This window comes from Osmerus mordax, chromosome 12, assembly GCF_038355195.1.
Source record: "Osmerus mordax isolate fOsmMor3 chromosome 12, fOsmMor3.pri, whole genome shotgun sequence".
NCBI lineage: Eukaryota > Metazoa > Chordata > Actinopteri > Osmeriformes > Osmeridae > Osmerus > Osmerus mordax.
The window spans coordinates 2,598,758-2,619,998 of NC_090061.1; the positions used below are offsets into that span (position 1 = coordinate 2,598,758).

Genomic DNA, 21,241 nt, shown 5'->3' on the forward strand with positions numbered 1-21,241 from the left:
TAGGGAGTTGGGCTATTAATCAGAAGGTTGTTGGTTCGATTCCCGGCCTTGCAAAATGACGTTGTGTCCTTGGGCAAGGCACTTCACCCTACTTGCCTCGGGGGGAATGTCCCTGTACTTACTGTAAGTCGCTCTGGATAAGAGCGTCTGCTAAATGACTAAATGTAAATGTAGAACAGAAATGTGGCAGATGTTCACATGGTCAAAACTCGTTGCCAAGGCGCTCGGCTGCCACAAGGAAAAGCAGGGAAGCTCCTTGTTTTGCTGCCTTTCCAAATTCCCAAGTGCTGCCAAACGTGATCAAGTATTTCAACTTCCTCCATTCTCCTCACACACACACACACACGACAACAGCCCCGCGTCTAGAATTTGGAGGATTTCCATCCAAGCCCCAGTGAGTACTGTACAGCCAGCCTCAGCAGGCTGTACAGTATCCTTCTCTATCGAGCCAAAGCTCGGGGTGCTAGGTTAGGGCCCTCGGCCTGGCCGCCCAGACCAGCCAGCGCCCGGTAAAGAACAGTTAATTGACATTGACTTTGCATGTCTGCAGGACTCCAATAGAAAGCAGGGTTCCCTGCAGTCTGAGTGGTGTTTGGAGAGCAGGCAGGCTGGTGGGGATGAAAAGGTCCCCCATGGGCATGAATGCTAATGGGATTGATTTATATCCCCATTTCCTCCGGTGAGACCTCGAGCCCAGCATCGCCAAGGAGCGACTGACACTTCTCTGAGTGCTAAACAGTATGTTTTGCCCAACACAACAGCAGCTTTCTCTGTGGCGATTTGAGGATAATTTGCGGGTTTGTTTGTACACAGCACTTAGTCTTTATTTATTTGTTTATTTTTTAAGTGGATAATGGTGGTTATACATTTTATGAAACCAGCCTTCCGTTGTGTCTTTTGAGGGTTTACAGCTTCACTTGAAACGGGACCCTTGTTCCCTGTAAGCAAACTTTTGAGACAAGAGTATCGCTGAGCACATAACCATCTTGTTGTAGTTTAAACTGTGGAAGATGCTGTTGCAGTCCATTAAATCAAGCTTCAACTGTATGCATGTGTGAGAAACCTAAGGAAAGTTAAGTGTTGAGTTTTAGAAGTCATCGTCTCGCCATGCTTCTCCGAACTGTCTTTAAAAACAGTTAAGTGTTTATTGACTTATTAACACAATCATATTTCAAAAATGCAGGGCGGATTAGTTTGGTCTCTGTACTGGTACAAGTCATTCTTCATCTGTTTAGTCACAAAAAGGTTGATTAACAAAGTGGAAGAAATGGATGGAGTTGCAACTAACCTTTCAGAAAGAAATAATGAACTTCAAAATACCGTGGAGAAGTGGAAGGAAACGGACTGAAACTCTATGAATAATTGCAAAAATAATCCCAGCAACCTTTAAACACCCTTCATTAAAACCAACACAAACCACCGGCTACCTGCTTCAAAATGTCACAGCAAGGCTTTATCATTGATTCATGTAAATGTCTGAATCCTAAACTATAGCTTTCTCCATGACCCTGAAAGCTATACTCCTAACTTGGCATACGTCCACCATCTTTCTTGTGGGCTGGTTTGATGTTCTAGGTAGCCTGATTTCCTGAGACTCAATTACGACAAACAGACTTGGTTATGAGAGAGGCTTCATTTGCATGGCTTTGATGTCTCTTTACCACCCTTGCTGCAACATTTAACATTTACATTAAATCTATTGGACAAAGGGATCCAATCACCATTTGCACGACACAGTTCTTTCTTTTTACAGCCCTTTCGCTTTTATTGAATAGATGTCAAACTCCTTGGAAAATGTGAAAATGCACAACAGCCATGTTGAGATGGGAAACTTAGTTCAGTGACTGACAGAAAGAGACAGTTACAAGGGATACATGGTTAAGCCTTTGCACATGTACCTCATGCAGTGGAATCCGAGTTGACGGATTTTATGTGGATTCTCTGCTCTCCCAGAATTCCTGTGTGTCTCATCTAGCAGAGATCCATACAGTCTCTGCCTTTGTTTGTGTAGGTGATTTGTGATTTACAGCACATGGGAAGCAGCCATCTTCTTTTATGCAGAAACACAGGACGATGAACAATTATATGAAATCACTTTATTCTTACAGTGTGCGGTGATTCCATTTTGGCAGGGATGTTACAGACTAAAATATCTGTCTAAAATGGCATGCAGTGAGGCTAACAGGTGAAGCGTTTCAACACAGAAGACACACGATTTTTTAACAACCTTGCCTACATTGCTCACCATAAGCATGCATACATTTGTCAACAAAGAGAAGAGAGAGAGAGAGAGAGAGAGAGAGAGAGAGAGAGAAAAGAGAAAAGAGAGGAATGGGGAAAAGGGAGAGGAGGACATTTTACAATACAAAAAGCACCAAAAAGAACACCAAATAAACATATTTTTGAAGTACAATCACCAGTGGACAGAAACAGTACTGGCTACAGACAATAAACTGCACCAGGATAATCTCAACACAAAGGGCATGGCCAACGACGACTTAACGAGAAACTTCAGACAGATACATTCAAATCACGACAAAGGAATATTTCTAAGTGGCAAATTTGTCAGGCAGTTTTTACCAATGGTTCCATGGTGAATTCTTATAAATGGGGGTATACCTTGAAAGACAATGCGACTTGGACAACAATTAGCCTTTCTGATATGGCATTTGTTTGAATGCAAAACGAATTCACATGCTGTAGTTTGTTTAAGCAGCTGCCAGTAAGACGTTTATGTGCAATAAGTGGGCAGTATTTATGAACTTGAATGAGGACACATTTTTGCTTTTGGTGACAGTAGTGAATCTGAAGCTGTGCGGATAATCGTTTGTTTTGAGCTATTCTGTGGCTGACCAGTGGTGATCTGAGTCAGGTAGAGAGGATGCTACACAAGCTACCTAAGAAGAATATTTGGCAACTTTGTGTTGTTGGGACGTGCTATTGAACCATTGGGCAGTAACCTAGCTTTGTATAAAAATGGGGCAGATCAGATCATCCAGAACCAACGGTATCATGAATCATCTAAACAATAAAGAGGATGTGTGCTTGGCAACTATGAATTATAAATATGACAAAATTGGACCCAACTAGAATGTGGTCCATGGCTTTCTTACTACATTAGGAATTTCTTTGGGGGAAAAAATCGATTTGGGAAGGGAAGAAAGGGAAACTAGAATACCTGAGAATTTCAAATAAACAAAACATGAGTTAAATGAAAGTATAAAGTCTATTCTTTGGTTTAATAGAATAAAAATGAATAAATTAGATAGTTTGGAATGCTGTTTATGTCAATGTGCCAATGATTAAGGGATAAGTGATCAACAAGTATTGGTCTTTACTGTCTGTAGTTGCACATTAATAAAGTGGAGATTGAAGAAGGCAGTTTACAAGTACACATAAAAATCACGATTAATGTGCTGTATAAACGGCCTCTCAGTAATGCGGCCTACAAACATTCAGAAACATGGCAGGCGGTTGGCAGAAAGGGTTGAGCTTGCTAGTCATGCTGAATCCTTTTATATTTCCTATCAGCTCACAAGTCCAAAATGACAGGTTTCTAAAGGCAAACTTCGCAGCTACATTACATACAATTAGCTTCATCACAACTCTAATACAAACTCTGGCAGTAATCTTTTTTAATAGCATTTGCGAAACAGCAAATGTTAGTGCTTTGTAAGCAAACGAGGAATGTTCTGAAAGCCGTTAGATTGTACGTTAATGTTTTAGTTTGTTTCTTGCTTCTGTGCGAATCAAAACTGTGCGATTAAAGATAAGTTTTACTATCGCATCAATGTCAAGGTTTTTTTTTTTTTTTTTTTTACAGCTTGCTATGGATAAATTCCGTAGACTATATAAAAAAAATCTAGTTAGCAAACTACTGGGTAACGCTTTTCGCTCATCCTTAAATTTAACGAGGTTCTTTTCTTTACATGGCAGGCTAGATAGCTATTAACATTTACTTGGTCACGTATCTTCTGTAGCCTAAATAGGCCATTATAAACTTTGTCCCCAGTAGTACATCATCAAACCACATCCTCGGCTACTAGCAACAAAGGCATTATCGCTACAGTGATGTCGTAGACAGAGCAAAGTCAAATGGAATGTCTGAAATATTTGGAATGTTCCAATAAGCCACGGCTGAAAGAACCAAAAAAACACGCTTTTAATGAGGAACAGTTAAGAGACTAGCATTTTAGAATGCAGATCCTGATACTGGATCTTCACACTGTAGCTTGTCTTTACTAAGACCTCCATCGCACACAAGTGCATTGAACCCTTGGGAAAAGAGGCACACGTAAATATCCATGAAGAATCCCAGTTCCCCACAGTCTAACTATCTGTTTTTCTGGAATGCAGATAGAAAAAACATGGTTTCAAAGTCCGATTCCTGTCTTGCGCTGCATATTTTTCTATATCACAACATGACAAACAACTGCGCTTCTGTCTTGTGTTTTCCCATGTAAAACTAACATCGTATTTCTATTCCACAAGGACCCACACTAGTTTGTTTTATATAAAACGTGCGACCGAATACATTAAACAAATACTCAATTTCCATCTCTTCACCTCCACATCAACGTTTTTCTCAAACACTTCTGACTAACAAAGGCTTCACTGTAACTAGATAGACAATGCCGTGTCTTTACATTGACTCGCGCACACTACAACATAAGCTTGGAACACATAACAGTGAAGATTGTCTGCTCTTGCTGATCCAGGTGTTTTCCCCTGTGTTTATCAACGGACACAGCACAACTTCATTTACAATATATTGCACCATTGTCACTGTCTGTTTACACACGCGTGTTCACAACATAGTTGTGTTTGCGAAAGATCAAAAATAAGAAATATTTACAAATATGGAAATGGTAAGAGAAAATACATAGCCCTCTACGTCCGATTGAGTCGGTCTGCTGGGTCATCTCTGATCCTTCAGCAGGGACCAAGACACACAGCCATTCAAAGGTCTGGAAAAGCACAGGAATAGCTTGTGAATCATTACAGTATAACAGGATGTTAGAAATGTTGTCCAATTGTTTTGTGACGATAGTTTTAGTTTGTTTGTTGAGGACATCTATTATCTCATGGAAGAACGGTTATGACACTTATTCATGTATAGCCCCACTGTACATGGTTGTGAGTTGATGGAATAAATTATGAAATCCAGAGTTATTGCCTCAAATATTCATGTATTTCACTTCACCATAACAAATAGGCGGATATTTGTTTATGATCTGTACTTCACAAAAATTAACAACTGCATGCTTGAGAAACATCTTGTGTCGAATGAAGTATCAATTTCCTTTCTAGCTAACAATGTTGATACTCTTACTAGTGGTCATATTTCACAATTGAATCTATGACACTACAGTACATGAATGTAAGTCCCATAATGGACAACAATTAAAAATGTATATTTATCTACATGTGTGTGTATATATATATCAATATTTTCACGAACATAATATAATTCAATTAAATTTTGATATGATTTGGAGAATTTCTTTAGAGTTAAAAATATGGCTTATACTCTTAGTCATATACTGTATAGTTTACTCACATAGATGAAGCTTTTTTTGTTGTCTTTTCTTTTTTTACCAGAGGCTATTTACAAACAAAAAGTGTTGTTAATGATTCATCTGATCACATCAGATCACATCCTAAGACCTGGAGGTCTTGATAACCTGACGTAAGATCTATCTTTGAGTCGAGGCACTCGGTCGATGAAGATGTTACAGAAAAGAATCTTCTGGCTTCTGGTTTAACCTGTCACATCCAACAACGGTGCCTCACCCTAGACGTGATTAATGTAACAACTACATTGACCCGAAAGATCAACTCAAAGACGAATCCTACAACACGCTGCCCAGATCCATACATAGAATCGTGATTGGAGGAAGGGTGGAGTTGGGAGGGGGGGGGGGCATGGGTGAGAAGGCGGGGTGAGGAGTTGGAATCACGTTACAGTAAGAGGTGAACGATCTCGACACGGTTACTTCTTGTTGAACATGTCGACCAGAGAGCCGGGGAGGAACTTCATCACCGTGTCCACTATGCTCTCCTCTTCCTCCTCCTCGTCCCCACAGCCGGCGGGGACGGCTTTCTTGGCGCGCGTGAGGCTTCCCTCCGACGCCTGCTCCATGGCTGCTTGGGCCTCCGCCTCCTTCTCCTCCTTCTTCTTGATGCCATACTGCAACACAGAGACACAAGCTCAGACAGGACACACCAGTACTGCAACACTGAGACACAAGCTCAGACAGGACACACCAGTACTGCAACACAGTGACACAAGCTCAGACAGGACACACCAGTACTGCAACACAGTGACACAAGCTCAGACAGGACACACCAGTACTGCAACACAGTGACACAAGCTCAGACAGGACACACCAGTACTGCAACACAGTGACACAAGCTCAGACAGGACACACCAGTACTGCAACACAGTGACACAAGCTCAGACAGGACACACCAGTACTGCAACACAGTGACACAAGCTCAGACAGGACACACCAGTACTGCAACACAGAGTGTTTGGGGAGGTTGTGTAAGGTGTGAGGAATGTGTGTGAGGTGTGTGTGTGTGAGGTGTGTGTGTGTGTGTGTGTGAGGTGTGTGTGGTCTTTTCCATTGATTATTCTGTAAATATACAAGGGTGTGAAGGTTTAACTGCCCTGAAATGGTGCAATTTGGCCAGCCAAGATACTTCATGTAACAATAGCCTGGCAGACAGCCTGCTGGCTCTCTTGACAAAGCCAGACGTTAGCCAAGTACAACACAGACCTTGTGGCCTCATTTCTTCATGAATAAAAGTCTCAGTTTCAAAAGCAAGATGACCATTTTGGATCTGTCTGTTTAGTCTGGCTGAATTCAGGGGAGGGTACACAGAAAATGAGTCAGACTCTCCCGTTACCCCTTTGCTGCCCTCCTAAGTATAAAGGACATGATTATGGACCAATAAATATCTTTAAGGATGGCAGTACTTGGCACTTTTAGCGAGTGAGGATACGCTACCGTATGTGATTTATGAGTTTAGTTTGTGTCTGTGTGGGTGGGGGTATTCATGTGTGTAATTGTGAGTGCATACGTGTATGTGTATGTCTCTGGGTTCAGTGGCAGGAGTCAGACATTTACATTTACATTTAGTCATTTAGCAGACGCTCTTATCCAGAGCGACTTACAGTAAGTACAGGGACATTCCCCCCGAGGCAAGTAGGGTGAAGTGCCTTCCCCAAGGACACAACGTCAGTTGGCATGACCGGGAATCGAACTGGCAACCTTCAGATTACTAGCCCGACTCCCTCACCGCTCAGCCATTTGACTCCCTACATAGACATGTTGGTATCCACTACAGGGTTTCCCGCAGAAAATGTGTTAGTTAAGGTGGCAGGGCGGAGTGGGGGGGTGGGAGGTGGGGGGGGGGGGGGGGGGCGCAAAATCACAATGCATTCTGCAGAGAAGGGAGACTGGCGTTGGTCATGGTTTGGAATGGAAGGGAGAACACAGGCGGCCTTAACTGAAAAGTGCTGCGGGAAACCCTGCACTATAATAACAAGCGACAACCGCTACTGATACAAAATCGTCTTCCATTAAAATATCTAATGGCTGACTATCAGTATTAAACTTCACAGCCAAATCAACCTTGAGTTACTTTTTGATATTTTAGAAGATGGTCCTCTCAGGAAATAAGAGAATCTCTTTGAGGCTTGAGCAACGAGGGGATCCATTTCTCGTAGTTTCTTTTGAGCATCACAGACTGCTACTCACGAAAACCCAACAGAGACTGTCTCAGCTCACCACAGTCAGGATCACAGCTCGCACAGAACAGGTCAACAGGGAAGCAGTCACGTTTCGTATAAATCCTGCAGCAAGAGAGCCTCACGACAGCTTCATCTCCACCAGAGAGATGATCCTTCCTCCTCTCCCGGCTCACAACATGACCTCTTTGCATAGGGAGTGATTTGCCTCAAACTAGGAAGTTGAGGTTGAGTTCTATCTCTTATGGGTCAATCTTGCGCTGCTCCACACACTTGTAACCCCAAACACCAGATCATCAGTAGTACAGACTGATTGATGTACATCAAGCTCTGTTAAGTCTTGTTGGAAAACAAACACCTGAGGGGTGAGGGGTATAGCTCATTGGTAGGGAATTTGTCTGTACATCACAAGGTCACGGTTGTATAGCTGTATGTTACTTTGACTAAGGGCATCTGTAAATATAATTAGATTGTCAAATATGAATGTAATATTGGTAGCTTGCATAGGAGGCAGTCTGGTGGAGTTGCATAGCTGTTAAATATATGCAGAACCAGGTCAGTATGCGTGGAGGATGACCACTGATTTACATTTACATTTAGTCATTTAGCAGGGACAGGGACATTCCCCCGAGGCAAGTAGGGTGAAGTGCCTTGCCCAAGGACACAACGTCAGTTGGCATGACCGGGAATCGAACTGGCAACCTTCGGATTACTAGCCTGATTCCCTCACCGCTCAGCCATCTGACTCATTCATCCCTCCTCCTCCTTTCCTCAACACCCTTCATGTTAAAACTCAACCCTCTTTCTGGGTTGTGCTAACATAAGCTGGCGTCGGCTGAAGGGAAGACAGCCAGGCCCAGACAGTGTCTGGCCTCTCTGCTGTCTCCTGTTTCTATCAGCAAGTGCTCCCCACAGCTTTGCTGTCATTCCTGTCTCCTGCCCCCCGAAACGGGCATCCTCAAGGAGGATTCAACCTCACTTCCCCAAAAACACGGCTTTTTGCAGTGGGGACAAGTCAAACCATAAAAACAAAAACTCAACGCTTCAAAAAACTGCAAGTTTTCTCAAACAAGTTTCCCACATGGGATTAAAGGTAAATAGATACCATCAGGATGTATCCAACTGCTGCACTGCCTCAAATATACCTTCAAACCAACATCAAAGTAAAATACTCCCTAAAGTAGAAAGTTTATATTCTCACGTGCTGCATAGTTGGTTAGCTGGCACACAGGCAAACTACGAGTTTGTGTCACGATGAGTCACGTCGGTGCCAAACGGGCCAACCGGATCGCGGGTATAAACAGTACATCAGATTCATCATCCACATCATAGTATGTTTACCTTGTCCCTGATCCCCTGTCTGACATTTTCTCTCTCCGCTTCCATTTTTGCATATTTGGCCTTCCTCTCCTCCTCCTGTTGTTTCAGCGCTTCCTGTCTCTCCTCCTCTTTCTTCTCGGCGTCTGGGTCTTTGTCCTCCTTCTCCTCTCCACCCAGCATCTTACCCATGTCTTTGGTGGCCCCTGTTGAGACAAGCGACAACAACAAGAACATAAGTCAAGATTCAGACATTCGCAGACTCTGTTGTGGGGGGGGGGAAATGATCGGACGGAATTCAATCAGCCGGTGATGATAGATACACATTCACAGAAGTGTTTCATTTGTGTTGTGCCTCTTCATCCGCGGCGCTACGCAAATAATAACCCCTCTGAAGTTGCAGAACACAAAGCATCAGACTGAACCCGAGCCAGAGTATCATACGATGGGAGAGAAGCAGAGGTGAGTGACACAGATACAGCCCTGGATCACAGAGCCTGCTGGAAAAGCATCATTAAATCCCCCTAATGGGTGGCTTGCATTAGCGTGCTAGGCCCCTTGCTAACTTGGACAGAAGCTTTTATGACGTGCTCAACAACGTTCTAACTGGCCAGTGGGATCAAGACGTGAGAACAAAGGGCTTTGTTGTGGTTTAGAGTTCTATAGCGCATGCAGGATTTGTAGATGGTTGATAATAAACTTATTAGATCGTTCCTGCTGCCATTGATCCCTTAGCCCGGCTGAGCTTAACTTCACATGCCAGAGACAGAGCAGGTAGACTACAGCAGCAGGCACGTCTTAGTCAACAGCACATCCATTGGACTGGGAAATATATGGACTGGCTTCTGGGGTGTTGGGGTATTGGGACGGGGATTATGGGGAAGATGGGGGCTTAAGGGGGTATGGTGGGGCAGTATTCTGCAAAGCAATCTTATACTGTATCTAGTCATTTCCTCTGTTGGAGATAAATATTCTCATTTGACAGTTGAGACATGCAGTGGACTGAAATAGAGTTACGAGGCTGGAAGGAATAATGGAGGAGTTTGCGGCCATCGTATCACACTGATGGTTGTTTAAGTCTGAAGGAGTGGTGATCTTAACGGCATTATAATGCGAAGGTTCAGTTCTGACACATTTTGCACGGCCGGAATCGAACCAGCAACCTTCTGATTACTAGCCCAATTCCCTAACCGCTCAGCCACCTGACTCCTATTTAAAGTAGAACTCAGTCAACTGTGAGCTTCCAGACAGCTTTCACTACAAAACAGCAAGTACAAAACTTTGCTGGAGAGGAAGTATGTTTACGAAGGTGGCGTCTCCAGAGAGCGTTCACACTACACTGAGGTCTGCCACCAAGCATGTCCGCTGGTAAGACAGAGTAAGAGAAGCGACTTTTCCCTTCAAAAGTTTTCCCTCCTTTTCCTTCACGCGCTGGAGTCACACCAGCGGCCTCGTCCGCTCCAGCAAACCCACACCGCGGCTCCGTGACACTCCTCTCTGCCCCAACTCGACGGAAATTGATTTTAATGAGGACTGTGTCTCCCCAACGGCCTGGTGTTCACTCAGAACCCGCCCATCCTCTCTCTCTCACCGACTGCAAGCCTTCCTCTCTCGCCATTAACGGCTTCCATCTTTTGCCAATCTGCGCACGGTTCCAGCGAGCCAGACTGCGACACTCTCCAGAGGAGAAACCCAAAGACACGGCCATCTGCCTCCGACCATGAGCTGATAGGAGGCTGCCATGACCTTGGGGCAGCTGGCTGATCCTCGACTTCCTGTTTTGGGGGGGAGATCTCTGCTCATCGTGAACTGGGCTCGGCTAATTAATAAACACAGCTCGTGTGCTTGGTTATGTTGGCATCTCACAGTGTTGGACTCTGAGGTTTCCTGTGTCTGCCTTGTCAGCACTGCTCAGTGTCAGTGTATTGATGCGATATTCAGCATCCATGGGCTTTACCCTTTTGGCAGTGCATAAGGCTTTAGAGTGGATGAAAAAACTGGACAAATTGATGGAATTTCCACTTTAACCTGTTCAGATTTAAATCTACATGTGTGTGCAGTGTGATTGCTGTCTTTAACTATAGATAAGATGATGACTTTACGGTAAATCTTATGTCAAAATATGTCAATGTAACAAGGAAATCATTCACTCAGTCTGCATTTATTTTAAAAAAATCTCACCGTGAATAAAGTATTTTCCTGTCTAAATAATCAAGCTGTCTTAACTCTTTACAGAGTAGTTGGCACTGTCAGTGTTTTCCCTGCAGCAAATCTTGAACCAGTGGACATCGCTTGTCAATCTATCCATGGTTGCTGAGGGCCTGGGGCTAATTTTTGCAGAGACACACATTCATTTTGTTTTTACAGAATAAGAGCAGACATTTTTCAGAACAAGAATTCCACTGCAAACCCACAGAGAAGTTACATCTTGTCAAACACTATTATGCTGCAATTAATACAAATGAAATGTTAAGAAGATGTCTGCTGGAGATCTGAAAAAATAATAATGCAGAAAAACCCATTTAGATAGATACTTGCTAGTTAGATGCTTGTTTTCAATAGGCCAGACATCCCAACCTGCAGACTCATTTCAGAGAGGTGTCTCTCAACCCCCCCCCCCCCCCCCCCCCGGAACTTCCGGGAGACTTGGGATGCCTGCATAGGCTATTGTATTGATTACACCATCTGCATCTAAACATATGTCCTCCATATAGTATGGGTAAAATGATCTGATATTTATTTCTGAATCACTTTCCGTCTAGCGCACATTCTGTTGTGTTTCTCCCGGTACGTCGCATGGCTAATCTCCGCTCTCGAGGCTAATTAGCTCGTCTGATTGTGACAAAGTTGGTGCTTAGCAGGCAGCATGACACACCAACCGTCCCTGAAGTCTTGCGTTACTGATCGCTGCCAGCTGTATCGTTTGAATGCTAAAGGAACCGCTCCAGTGGTTTTGCTTAGACCCCAGAGTCTCAGTCGGTGCTAGGACGTTGCTAACAGCGTGAACAGAACGAAATAAAGTCAGTTCCGGCCCGAGGGTTAATTTTAGACGCGATGGCGCAAGGTGATGAGGAAAGAAAGAATCGGGAAGACTCGATCTCATACTGAGATGATGGTTATCTCGAATTATACAGATTAAAAATCTCACGCTAAACTTTTGATAAAATGTACAGCCCTGTGTTAAAGTTGTCAAAATGTGAATATAAAATCAGTAAATTTTAAGTACACTTCCCACTGTGTAAAAACAAATAAATACAATGAATTTATGTTGCTGTAATTTAATACTCTTACATTTAAATAAGGTTGAAGTGCAGCCTAATCTTTTTCTGCTTGGGGTAGCTTAAAGTTTGCAGTGTTACGTAAAATCTTTCAGTGGAATTTTAATGTGTCAGTGAGTGAAGGAAAGGAGGATGGCCTACTTCAGTTTGTGTGCATGTTTTAGTGAGCAACTGCATTCTTTTTCTAGAGTAGGTGACAGTGTGTGGGTGTGTGGATGTGGTCTACTGTAGGTGAAAAAGAACAAAATGTACCATTACTGGCAGAATGCTGGTCCTGAATGTTTGGGGATGTCTTTGTATCTGTTTGTGTGTGTGTGAGAAAGGGAGAAAGAGAGTGCTGAGAGTCATAAATAGCAAGGGAGGGGGAGAGAGGAGGAAGAAAGCAACAGAGAGATTGTTGTCAGAAAGAGAGAGAGAGATCGAGAGAGAGCGAGAAGAGAGAAGAGAGATCGAGAGAAATATAGAGAAAGAGAGAGAGAGAAAGAGAGAGATCGAGATAGAGAGCAATATAGAGAGAAAGAGAGAGATCGAGAGAGCAATAGAGAGAGAAAGAGAGAGAGATCAAGAGCGACAGAGAGAGAGCGACAGAGAGAGAGCGACAGAGAGAGAACGACAGAGAGAGAACGACAGAGAGAGAGCGACAGAGAGAGAGCGACAGAGAGAGAATGACAGAGAGAGAGAGCGACAGAGAGAGAGAGAAGGCTGCCTGTCCCAGGCTGCAGGAGAGCGGGACCAGCGGCGGGGAGAGTCACGTTGCCCCAGCCAGAGCGAGCAAGCAGCAGGCCCTGGAGAGCAAGCCTCTTCTCCTCCATCTGTCTCAGGCCTCCACCTGTCCCAGGGCTAGGCCCAGCCAGCAGCTAGGCCCAGCCAGCACCACCACCACCACCAGGGCCCCCCTCCACGCCGAGCCCTCCCATCACCATTAACCTCCCCCCTCAGGCCAAGCAGGAGGGCCGACATGCTCTCGAAAAATAGCTTTGAAAGATTGAGCCTCTGTTCATTGTGATGGAAAGACAATACATGCTAGATGGAAGAGAGGAGGAGGGGGGAGGAAGGGGCTTGTTTTGCTAGCAAGCAAATAAACTGGAAATGGAGTTGTGAAAAAGTAGTAGACAAATCTGTATAGAAATGACAACCTGAAGTGAGATATCTGCAGGCGTTATCTGACTTGGTGTTGTCAGACAGGGTTGGAGGTGTCAGACAGGTCGACCTGGCTAATATTGCTGGTCATGGCACGTGTGTGATAACGGTCGTCACGGCACCCATCGGCATGGTTTCTTGCTGTGTCCTCCCACACTAGGATTCAAACCTGGGTCCGCTGGCTCCACGCATAAATCGACTACACCCTCTGCAAAGGCTGTGTGTAAACCACCTGTGTCACCAAAAAGCTAGCGCTTAGAAGGTGTGGGTGGTCTGTTTTTCACTGAGTGAGTTAAACCAATCCAACTCAGTTACACGAGCAGTTTAAGATGATGTCACAAATGCGAGATCCTGTAATCAAGTCATTTTGATCAACCGTCCCTGTAAATGAAACTGTGCTCTATAGGAAGGTGTACAGCTGACTTCAACATCAGCTCAGACTGTATGTGGTTGTGGGTTTAGCAGCTGCATGGATGAAAATGAAAAAAAACTGCAGTGGATGAAGTTGATTTACCATTTAGATTGGAAGAGCCAGATTCATTTCCTATCTTAAATTCCTTAAAGCAATTTCCCGTTCTCGGACTCTTTCCGGTTCTTTCTCTTCCAGCTGCGATGATGCACTGACTCTGCCTCCACACCTTGCAGTGAGTAACTAATGGTTCTATCTGGAATTGTACATCTATCGCAACGGGGAAGGGAATAAATGAGTGAAAGAGTGTCTTTATGGTTGAGGATTTTTGACTTGCCAGGCTGGAAATGAGACCAGGGTTTTATTTATTATTTTTTTTACAAACAGGAGACCAGAGCATGGGAGCTAAGGTGAGGTATGGCCGCGTGATATAGTTCATCTCCTGGAGTAGAAAGAAAAGGGAGGCCGGAAGCACATAAATGTAACGTTTTATCCCTCATCAACCGCCTTATCACCGAAAAACAGCCGCAAGGCCTTAGATGACCAGTGCAGCGCTGTGGCTTTCACCCTCAGTAGCACCACAACCAAGGACCCATCAAACGTCTCTTAGCCGTCAACACAGGGCACTGACGGCCTTTTGTCACCTCATCAATACAACCCGAACCCAGATTTACATCGCCCTCCACAAAGTCACAGGGACAGTCGTGTATTTCTGGCCACAGTCGTCGCACTGGAGGTAATGCTATCTTCCTTTAACTAGAGTTCATCTCTCATAACCCCTTCGCCTCTTCCAGAGCAGCGTGGCCTTCAGCTGAGCGAACCACGCCAGGGATGGTTCACTTGGTCACCTGACAGGGATCATCGAGGGCCGTTGCCAACCTTCATAATCCATTACACTCGTGTCGCCGGGTAACCAGTCACCCTGGAGACGCAGGGGGTTACACAGCTACGGAACCAACCCCCACAGCATAGAGGATGAAGCAGACACTCTACAGAGAACGAGATCAAAACGATGGTCGTGCCGGGTCAAATCCAGGATACCTTTTTGAGAGCTTTGAGAGAAGGTCTTTAGTGTGGAGTGTGAACTCTAATATCTGTTTCTGGTATGATCTGACACACCTATCCAAACTGCAATATAACTGTAGGTGGTTCAAAAAGGTTGCAAGTGAAATAAAGCTATTATATTTGCATTATATCTGTAACCCTCTCAATCCCAAACCCAGTTGACAATTATAAAATGCAGCCAATTAGAACTGCTCATGCAAAACAATTTATGCATTAGCTTGTTAACGCGGTCGTTCAGCTATCTTACAAATTGTTCCGCACTTTATAATAATTTCCGTGTGTTGGAGTTGTGTATATAAATTGTTGTTCCATCAACAGAAAAACGCTGATAATGCTAAGGTTTTTCCACAAAAACACAGTCCACATCCATTAAGGAACTAATAATCTTACCCTTTCTTTTCTTTCTTTTCAAATCAGTGTTATAACACCTCAGGAAGAGACACCTCCAAATCAGTAGGCTACCTGTTCAAGTTACCACTTTAAAAAGCTGACAAGTTTAGGCTAGCAATTAACAGTTAAATTCGTTATCTCATTTCATACATTTCCCAAAGGTGTGGCATTTGGATGGAATGTAGAAATCATTAAAGGTTTCAAAGTGAGGACTACAGAAAACAATCTTACGCAACACAGAGGCAAGAAATAATCACAAAGACATTTATGTTATTTTGATGTTGAGTAGTAGAGAGCAGGGTCTAAGGGAGTCAGGTGGCTGAGCGGTTAGGGAATCAGTCTAGTAATCCGAAGGTTGCCGGTTCGAATCCTCACCAGGCCAATGACGTTGTGTCTTTGGGCAAGGCACTTCACCCTACTTGCCTCGGGGGAATGTCCCTGTACTTAATGTAAGTCGCTCTGGATAAGAGCGTCTGCTAAATGTAAATGTCTTTATCCAGATCAAGAACAGATGATGTAATATCACCTGTTCTTTCCCCTCCTTTTATGTTTTAGTCAAAATAAGATGATCGGTAGGCCTGTCATTTAGAAACTATCTTTAGTTTTTAATGTTTTCTTAGACTACCTCAATTCTGACTTGTGTGCCGAGTCTGACACCTGGACTTCTGTGTGTGTGCTGCAGTGGCTATTTGGCAAGCTCAGAAGAGCGAGCTGACATGGAATTCTGCGTGCATTAGTTTGTGTTTTCGGTTAAACACTTTTACAAGCGTTTATTGGGATACTGCGTTTATTTTTTCAGAGATTATCAATCTAAATGAATGCACTGACTAATAAAGTAAATTGCTAAAACTAAAACTTAAGATTTTACTGGGGCACAGGAGATTTATACTGGGGCACGTGCCCCAGTAAAAAGGGTCTAACGACGCCCCTGGCTGTAGCTTTGTAACCGTTCAGGTGAGAAACATTGTGCCGACTCGCTTGCAGCAGCCTCCTTAGAAACACCCAGAAATACCTTCCTCATTGACGACGACTTTCAGCAGTCAGAAATGAGAATTTGCATATAAAGCCGAAACACGTTCAGATGTCGGCCTGTGGACTTTCAAAAGGGATTTTGGCAGCGCGGAGCAGTGGTCCGGAGTCATCCATTTTAGATTGGCATTTGTTGTAATTATATTTTCTGCATGAGTGAGAGGGCTGGTACTGGTCTCATTCCAGTTCAGCAGTTCAGGGAGTTATCCCATCACTACTGTATAGGCCTACCGCTCTCAGCCTAATAGTTGGCTTTTTGAGTCTCTTCTCAGCCTTTCCTTAAGGAGTAACTATAAATACCAAAACCTCATTGTTTTTGTTAAGTCTAAGGTTAAAACTCATACACAGATGAATGCATCAATCATAATATTACCCCGATTTGATGCAGAGATGAAAGATAAGTAAAATATATGATAAATTCAACTGGCCATATATAGGTGTAAATTGTATTCTATTATATTTATGAAAATGTATTCAGTTATTAAAATAAATTCGTCCTCTTTCCCGCAATAAGATCGCCAAGCTTGTCGTCCCTCTTGAATTCAACCTTCTGGCCTCTGGGGGAACTATAGGAGTGCACCCATCTCCTAGGGCAACAGGCATTATCATAAGTAGCCTATTGAAGAACACCATTCCAGGATCCTCTCAGGGTATGGATTTTTCAATACAACGCACGTTGAATACTAAGCCCCCAGACCCACGCCCCTTCCTCTCTCCTCTCAGCCTCGGCTCAGCCCCGAGCCCCTTCCTCCCCTCTCAGCCTCGGCTCAGCCCCGAGCCCCTTCCTCCCCTCTCAGCCTCGGCTCAGCCCCGAGCCCCTTCCTCTCCTCTCAGCCTCGGCTCAGCCCCGAGCCCCTTCCTCCCCTCTCAGCCTCGGCTCAGCCCCGAGCCCCTTCCTCCCCTCTCAGCCTCGGCTCAGCCCCGAGCCCCTTCCTCCCCTCTCAGCCTCGGCTCAGCCCCGAGCCCCTTCCTCTCCTCTCAGCCTCGGCTCAGCCCCGAGCCCCTTCCTCTCCTCTCAGCCTCGGCTCAGCCCCGAGCCCCTTCCTCCCCTCTCAGCCTCGGCTCAGCCCCGAGCCCCTTCCTCCCCTCTCAGCCTCGGCTCAGCCCCGAGCCCCTTCCTCCCCTCTCAGCCTCGGCTCAGCCCCGAGCCCCTTCCTCCCCTCTCAGCCTCGGCTCAGCCCCGAGCCCCTTCCTCTCCCCTCTCAGCCTCGGCTCAGCCCCGAGCCCCTTCCTCTCCTCTCAGCCTCGGCTCAGCCCCGAGCCCCTTCCTCTCCCCTCTCAGCCTCGGCTCAGCCCCGAGCCCCTTCCTCCCCTCTCAGCCTCGGCTCAGCCCCGAGCCCCTTCCTCCCCTCTCAGCCTCGGCTCAGCCCCGAGCCCCTTCCTCCCCTCTCAGCCTCGGCTCAGCCCCGAGCCCCTTCCTCTCCTCTCAGCCTCGGCTCAGCCCCGAGCCCCTTCCTCCCCTCTCAGCCTCGGCTCAGCCCCGAGCCCCTTCCTCTCCTCTCAGCCTCGGCTCAGCCCCGAGCCCCTTCCTCTCCCCTCTCAGCCTCGGCTCAGCCCCGAGCCCCTTCCTCCCCTCTCAGCCTCGGCTCAGCCCCGAGCCCCTTCCTCTCCCCTCTCAGCCTCGGCTCAGCCCCGAGCCCCTTCCTCTCCTCTCAGCCTCGGCTCAGCCCCGAGCCCCTTCCTCCCCTCTCAGCCTCGGCTCAGCCCCGAGCCCCTTCCTCCCCTCTCAGCCTCGGCTCAGCCCCGAGCCCCTTCCTCCCCTCTCAGCCTCGGCTTAGCCCCGAGCCCCTTCCTCTCCCCTCTCAGCCTCGGCTCAGCCCCGAGCCCCTTCCTCCCCTCTCAGCCTCGGCTCAGCCCCGAGCCCCTTCCTCCCCTCTCAGCCTCGGCTCAGCCCCGAGCCCCTTCCTCCCCTCTCAGCCTCGGCTCAGCCCCGAGCCCCTTCCTCCCCTCTCAGCCCCGGCTCAGCCCCGAGCCCCTTCCTCCCCTCTCAGCCTCGGCTCAGCCCCGAGCCCCTTCCTCTCCTCTCAGCCTCGGCTCAGCCCCGAGCCCCTTCCTCCCCTCTCAGCCTCGGCTCAGCCCCGAGCCCCTTCCTCCCCTCTCAGCCCCGGCTCAGCCCCGAGCCCCTTCCTCCCCTCTCAGCCTCGGCTCAGCCCCGAGCCCCTTCCTCCCCTCTCAGCCTCGGCTCAGCCCCGAGCCCCTTCCTCCCCTCTCAGCCTCGGCTCAGCCCCGAGCCCCTTCCTCCCCTCTCAGCCTCGGCTCAGCCCCGAGCCCCGGTTTCACCTCCCGCCTCTGCCGAGTCGTCAGGCGCTGTGATTCCATCCTGGCAGTTAACGCCCGTGCCTCCATTAGCTTTTGGAGAATTATTCCAAATGAATCTGTGGACCGACCCTAGTGGCTCCGTCTTTGACTAATCACCGTCTCTTTGCCAACGCCACAAATGTCAGCGATCGCACAGGGCAATCTGATCTCTCTAAGAAAAACTAACACCATTATATAAACATGAGATGGATTCGCCCTCTTCTGTCATTCATGGGGTGGGTTTCTGTGTGTGTGTGGGGGGGGGGGGGATGGGGAGAGGCTAAGTGTGTGATATATGAAAATCCAATTTATGCCGATCCCTTTCACAGCATGCACTGAGTGTATCATCTCGGAACCTGAAAGGTTGCTGCATGTCTGCGAGCAAAGTCTCCAGAGATCCACAAAATTCTCTCCGTAAAAATATGTGGATTAACATTATGTATCAGTAATCTATCCATGAAGATGTTTTTTACCTTCCAGTTTAGTTTTTATCCGTGGCAGTGGGTCTTACTGACTTTCGTTTCTCTGTTTTACTCATGACTCATTTCTCCCGAGTCTGAAGGATAGGCTACTTTGCTACCATCCTTCATGTCTGTCTCCTTCAGAACTGTGACGTGACTCTATAAAAGTGAGACACTATGAGATATTGGTGAGATATTATGCAACATAACCTTTTATGTCCTCCGCTTAAAAAAGTACATGGCCTAAATAATCCTCTGAAGCATACTACATAGGCCTACTGTTCTTCAAACATCAATAGCAGGAAGATTAGTTTTAAACGTCAGAAAACATTCATGATTATGTCGCTGTGAAAGTGTTAAACATATATTTTGAACAACTACTAACTTGAAGATTTACAGCATATTTTTCTCCCATTTATAAGTTAGCCTCAACGATTCTCTACATATTTCCCCAAAACGGCTAACAGCTACCATTTGAGCTTTCCCCCCTCCCCTTCAGTAGACGCCAATAACGCCACGCCAATAATCTCCCCGGGTGCTTTGAAGTGTTTCTCTGAGAGAGGGAAGCTCTGTATTAAGGTCATTTGGGAGCCGCATTCAGTTCGCCATAGCTGGGAGGACGTCCAGCTCTAAATGTCAAAAGCAAAATCCCCCAAGTCAGGCCTAGACCGAACTGCGACTGGCCCCAGAGATGACAGAGAAAGAACTCAGAGAAGGACGGTGGCTTTAAAGATGCTGACTCAGGTGTGTGTGTGTGTGTGTGGCTGACCTTGTCCTGCAGACAAAGAGGTACTGACAGTATCTAGATCTGTGGGCTCTATTTATGTTCCACCTTATCGAAACACCTTCCTGAGTCCTCAAGCAATTAATGTGTATCATGGGAGGCAGTGAAGGCTGGGGCAGCTGGGATACTGGAGGTATAAATAGGCGCAGAACAAAGAGGTGTTATATCATGGATGGGTCTTAGACTGAGCCTGAATTCAAAGAAAGACATGAAAGCAACAGTCAGCAACAAACAGGGAGAATATTGACATCACAAGTACAGAACAAAAAGTGTAGCATTAAAGTCAGAGGCATCTGAAGAGTCAGGCATCCTTGCGACAAGAGTGCCCTGAAATTGACACTCTGTGTGTTTTTCGAGAGAGAGAAAATTGCAAAGACTTTGATGTGAAAGTGGCAGGACGGTCGCGGCCATGACAGATTTTTAGCTCGTCGTGCAGCAGGCGTCTCTGTGGAGGCCTGGCTCTCTCCTGAAGTGAGCATCAGGTGTTCCCTCGTCACCCACACTCCTTCTACTCATCGTCACGCGCCCTGGTCAACTCCTCTCAGAGTCCGTGCCAGCTACGCTAGCCGCCACTCGGGCGCTCTGTCGAGCTGGATGTCCGCGCCGCACTCTGGGATGGCAGGCAGCAGCGTCTGTTGCCGGGTGACTCACGACATCCTCTCACTCAGAGAAACGCGCTCGCAGCTTGCGGAGTACATAAAAACAATGCCCTCTCTCCGCTTGGCTTTTATGTATCATTACTTTAATGCATCTGACAGGAGTTGCTCGCTTGGAAAATTAACCTCTCATCCTTCCGGGGGGGCGGGGGGGGGGGGGGGGGGGGGCGTGGGGGGGGGGGGGGGGGGGGGGGGGGCGGGGGGGGCGGGTCCCTCTGACCCTGGGAGGTTTTGTGAGTCTGGTGTAACGCAGGCGAGTGTGAAGAGGGAAGGTGTCAGATGTGGAGTTATCTCCTATCAGAGGAGCGTGACGCTCATCTCAGCTGGTGCTAAACGGCAGAGATGAGAAGCAGAAGGCCTCGCCTCACCCTGGCCTCCAGCTACAGGTCCCTGTGTGGCTTACATAGGGACAGATTCTGCACAGTTGCATCTCAAATCAAAATTTGTTACAATTTGTTACCTTTTTTACAAGCAATGTCACAGAGGGCTTCACAAATGCCCACAGACCAGCACCTGTAACCAACCTAAACCCTCAGGGAAGACAAGGAAAAACTCCTGAGAGATCTCAAAGATTGGGCTGAAGTTGGTGCACATTTAACATCGCATAAGTAGCTGTTCTGTCTGTTCTTTTGTTTTTCTTTGAGGTTTTTTTTTGCAG

At 46.4% G+C, this 21,241-nt stretch overlaps 1 protein-coding gene across 1 annotated transcript in view; it reads right to left on the reverse strand.

The window, feature by feature from the left end:
- Positions 1-1,972: 1,972 nt before the first annotated feature.
- The window catches only part of LOC136953713 (complexin-1), a 34,166-nt gene continuing 14,897 nt past the window's right edge, over positions 1,973-21,241 (reverse strand). Inside the window, exons 3-4 of the mRNA XM_067247111.1 lie at positions 9,098-9,279; positions 1,973-6,190 (exon numbers count right to left, since the gene is read on the reverse strand). Of these exons, the coding sequence (XP_067103212.1) occupies positions 5,993-6,190; positions 9,098-9,279 (380 nt within the window). The 3' untranslated portion in view covers positions 1,973-5,992. The remainder of the gene's footprint in view (positions 6,191-9,097; positions 9,280-21,241) is intronic.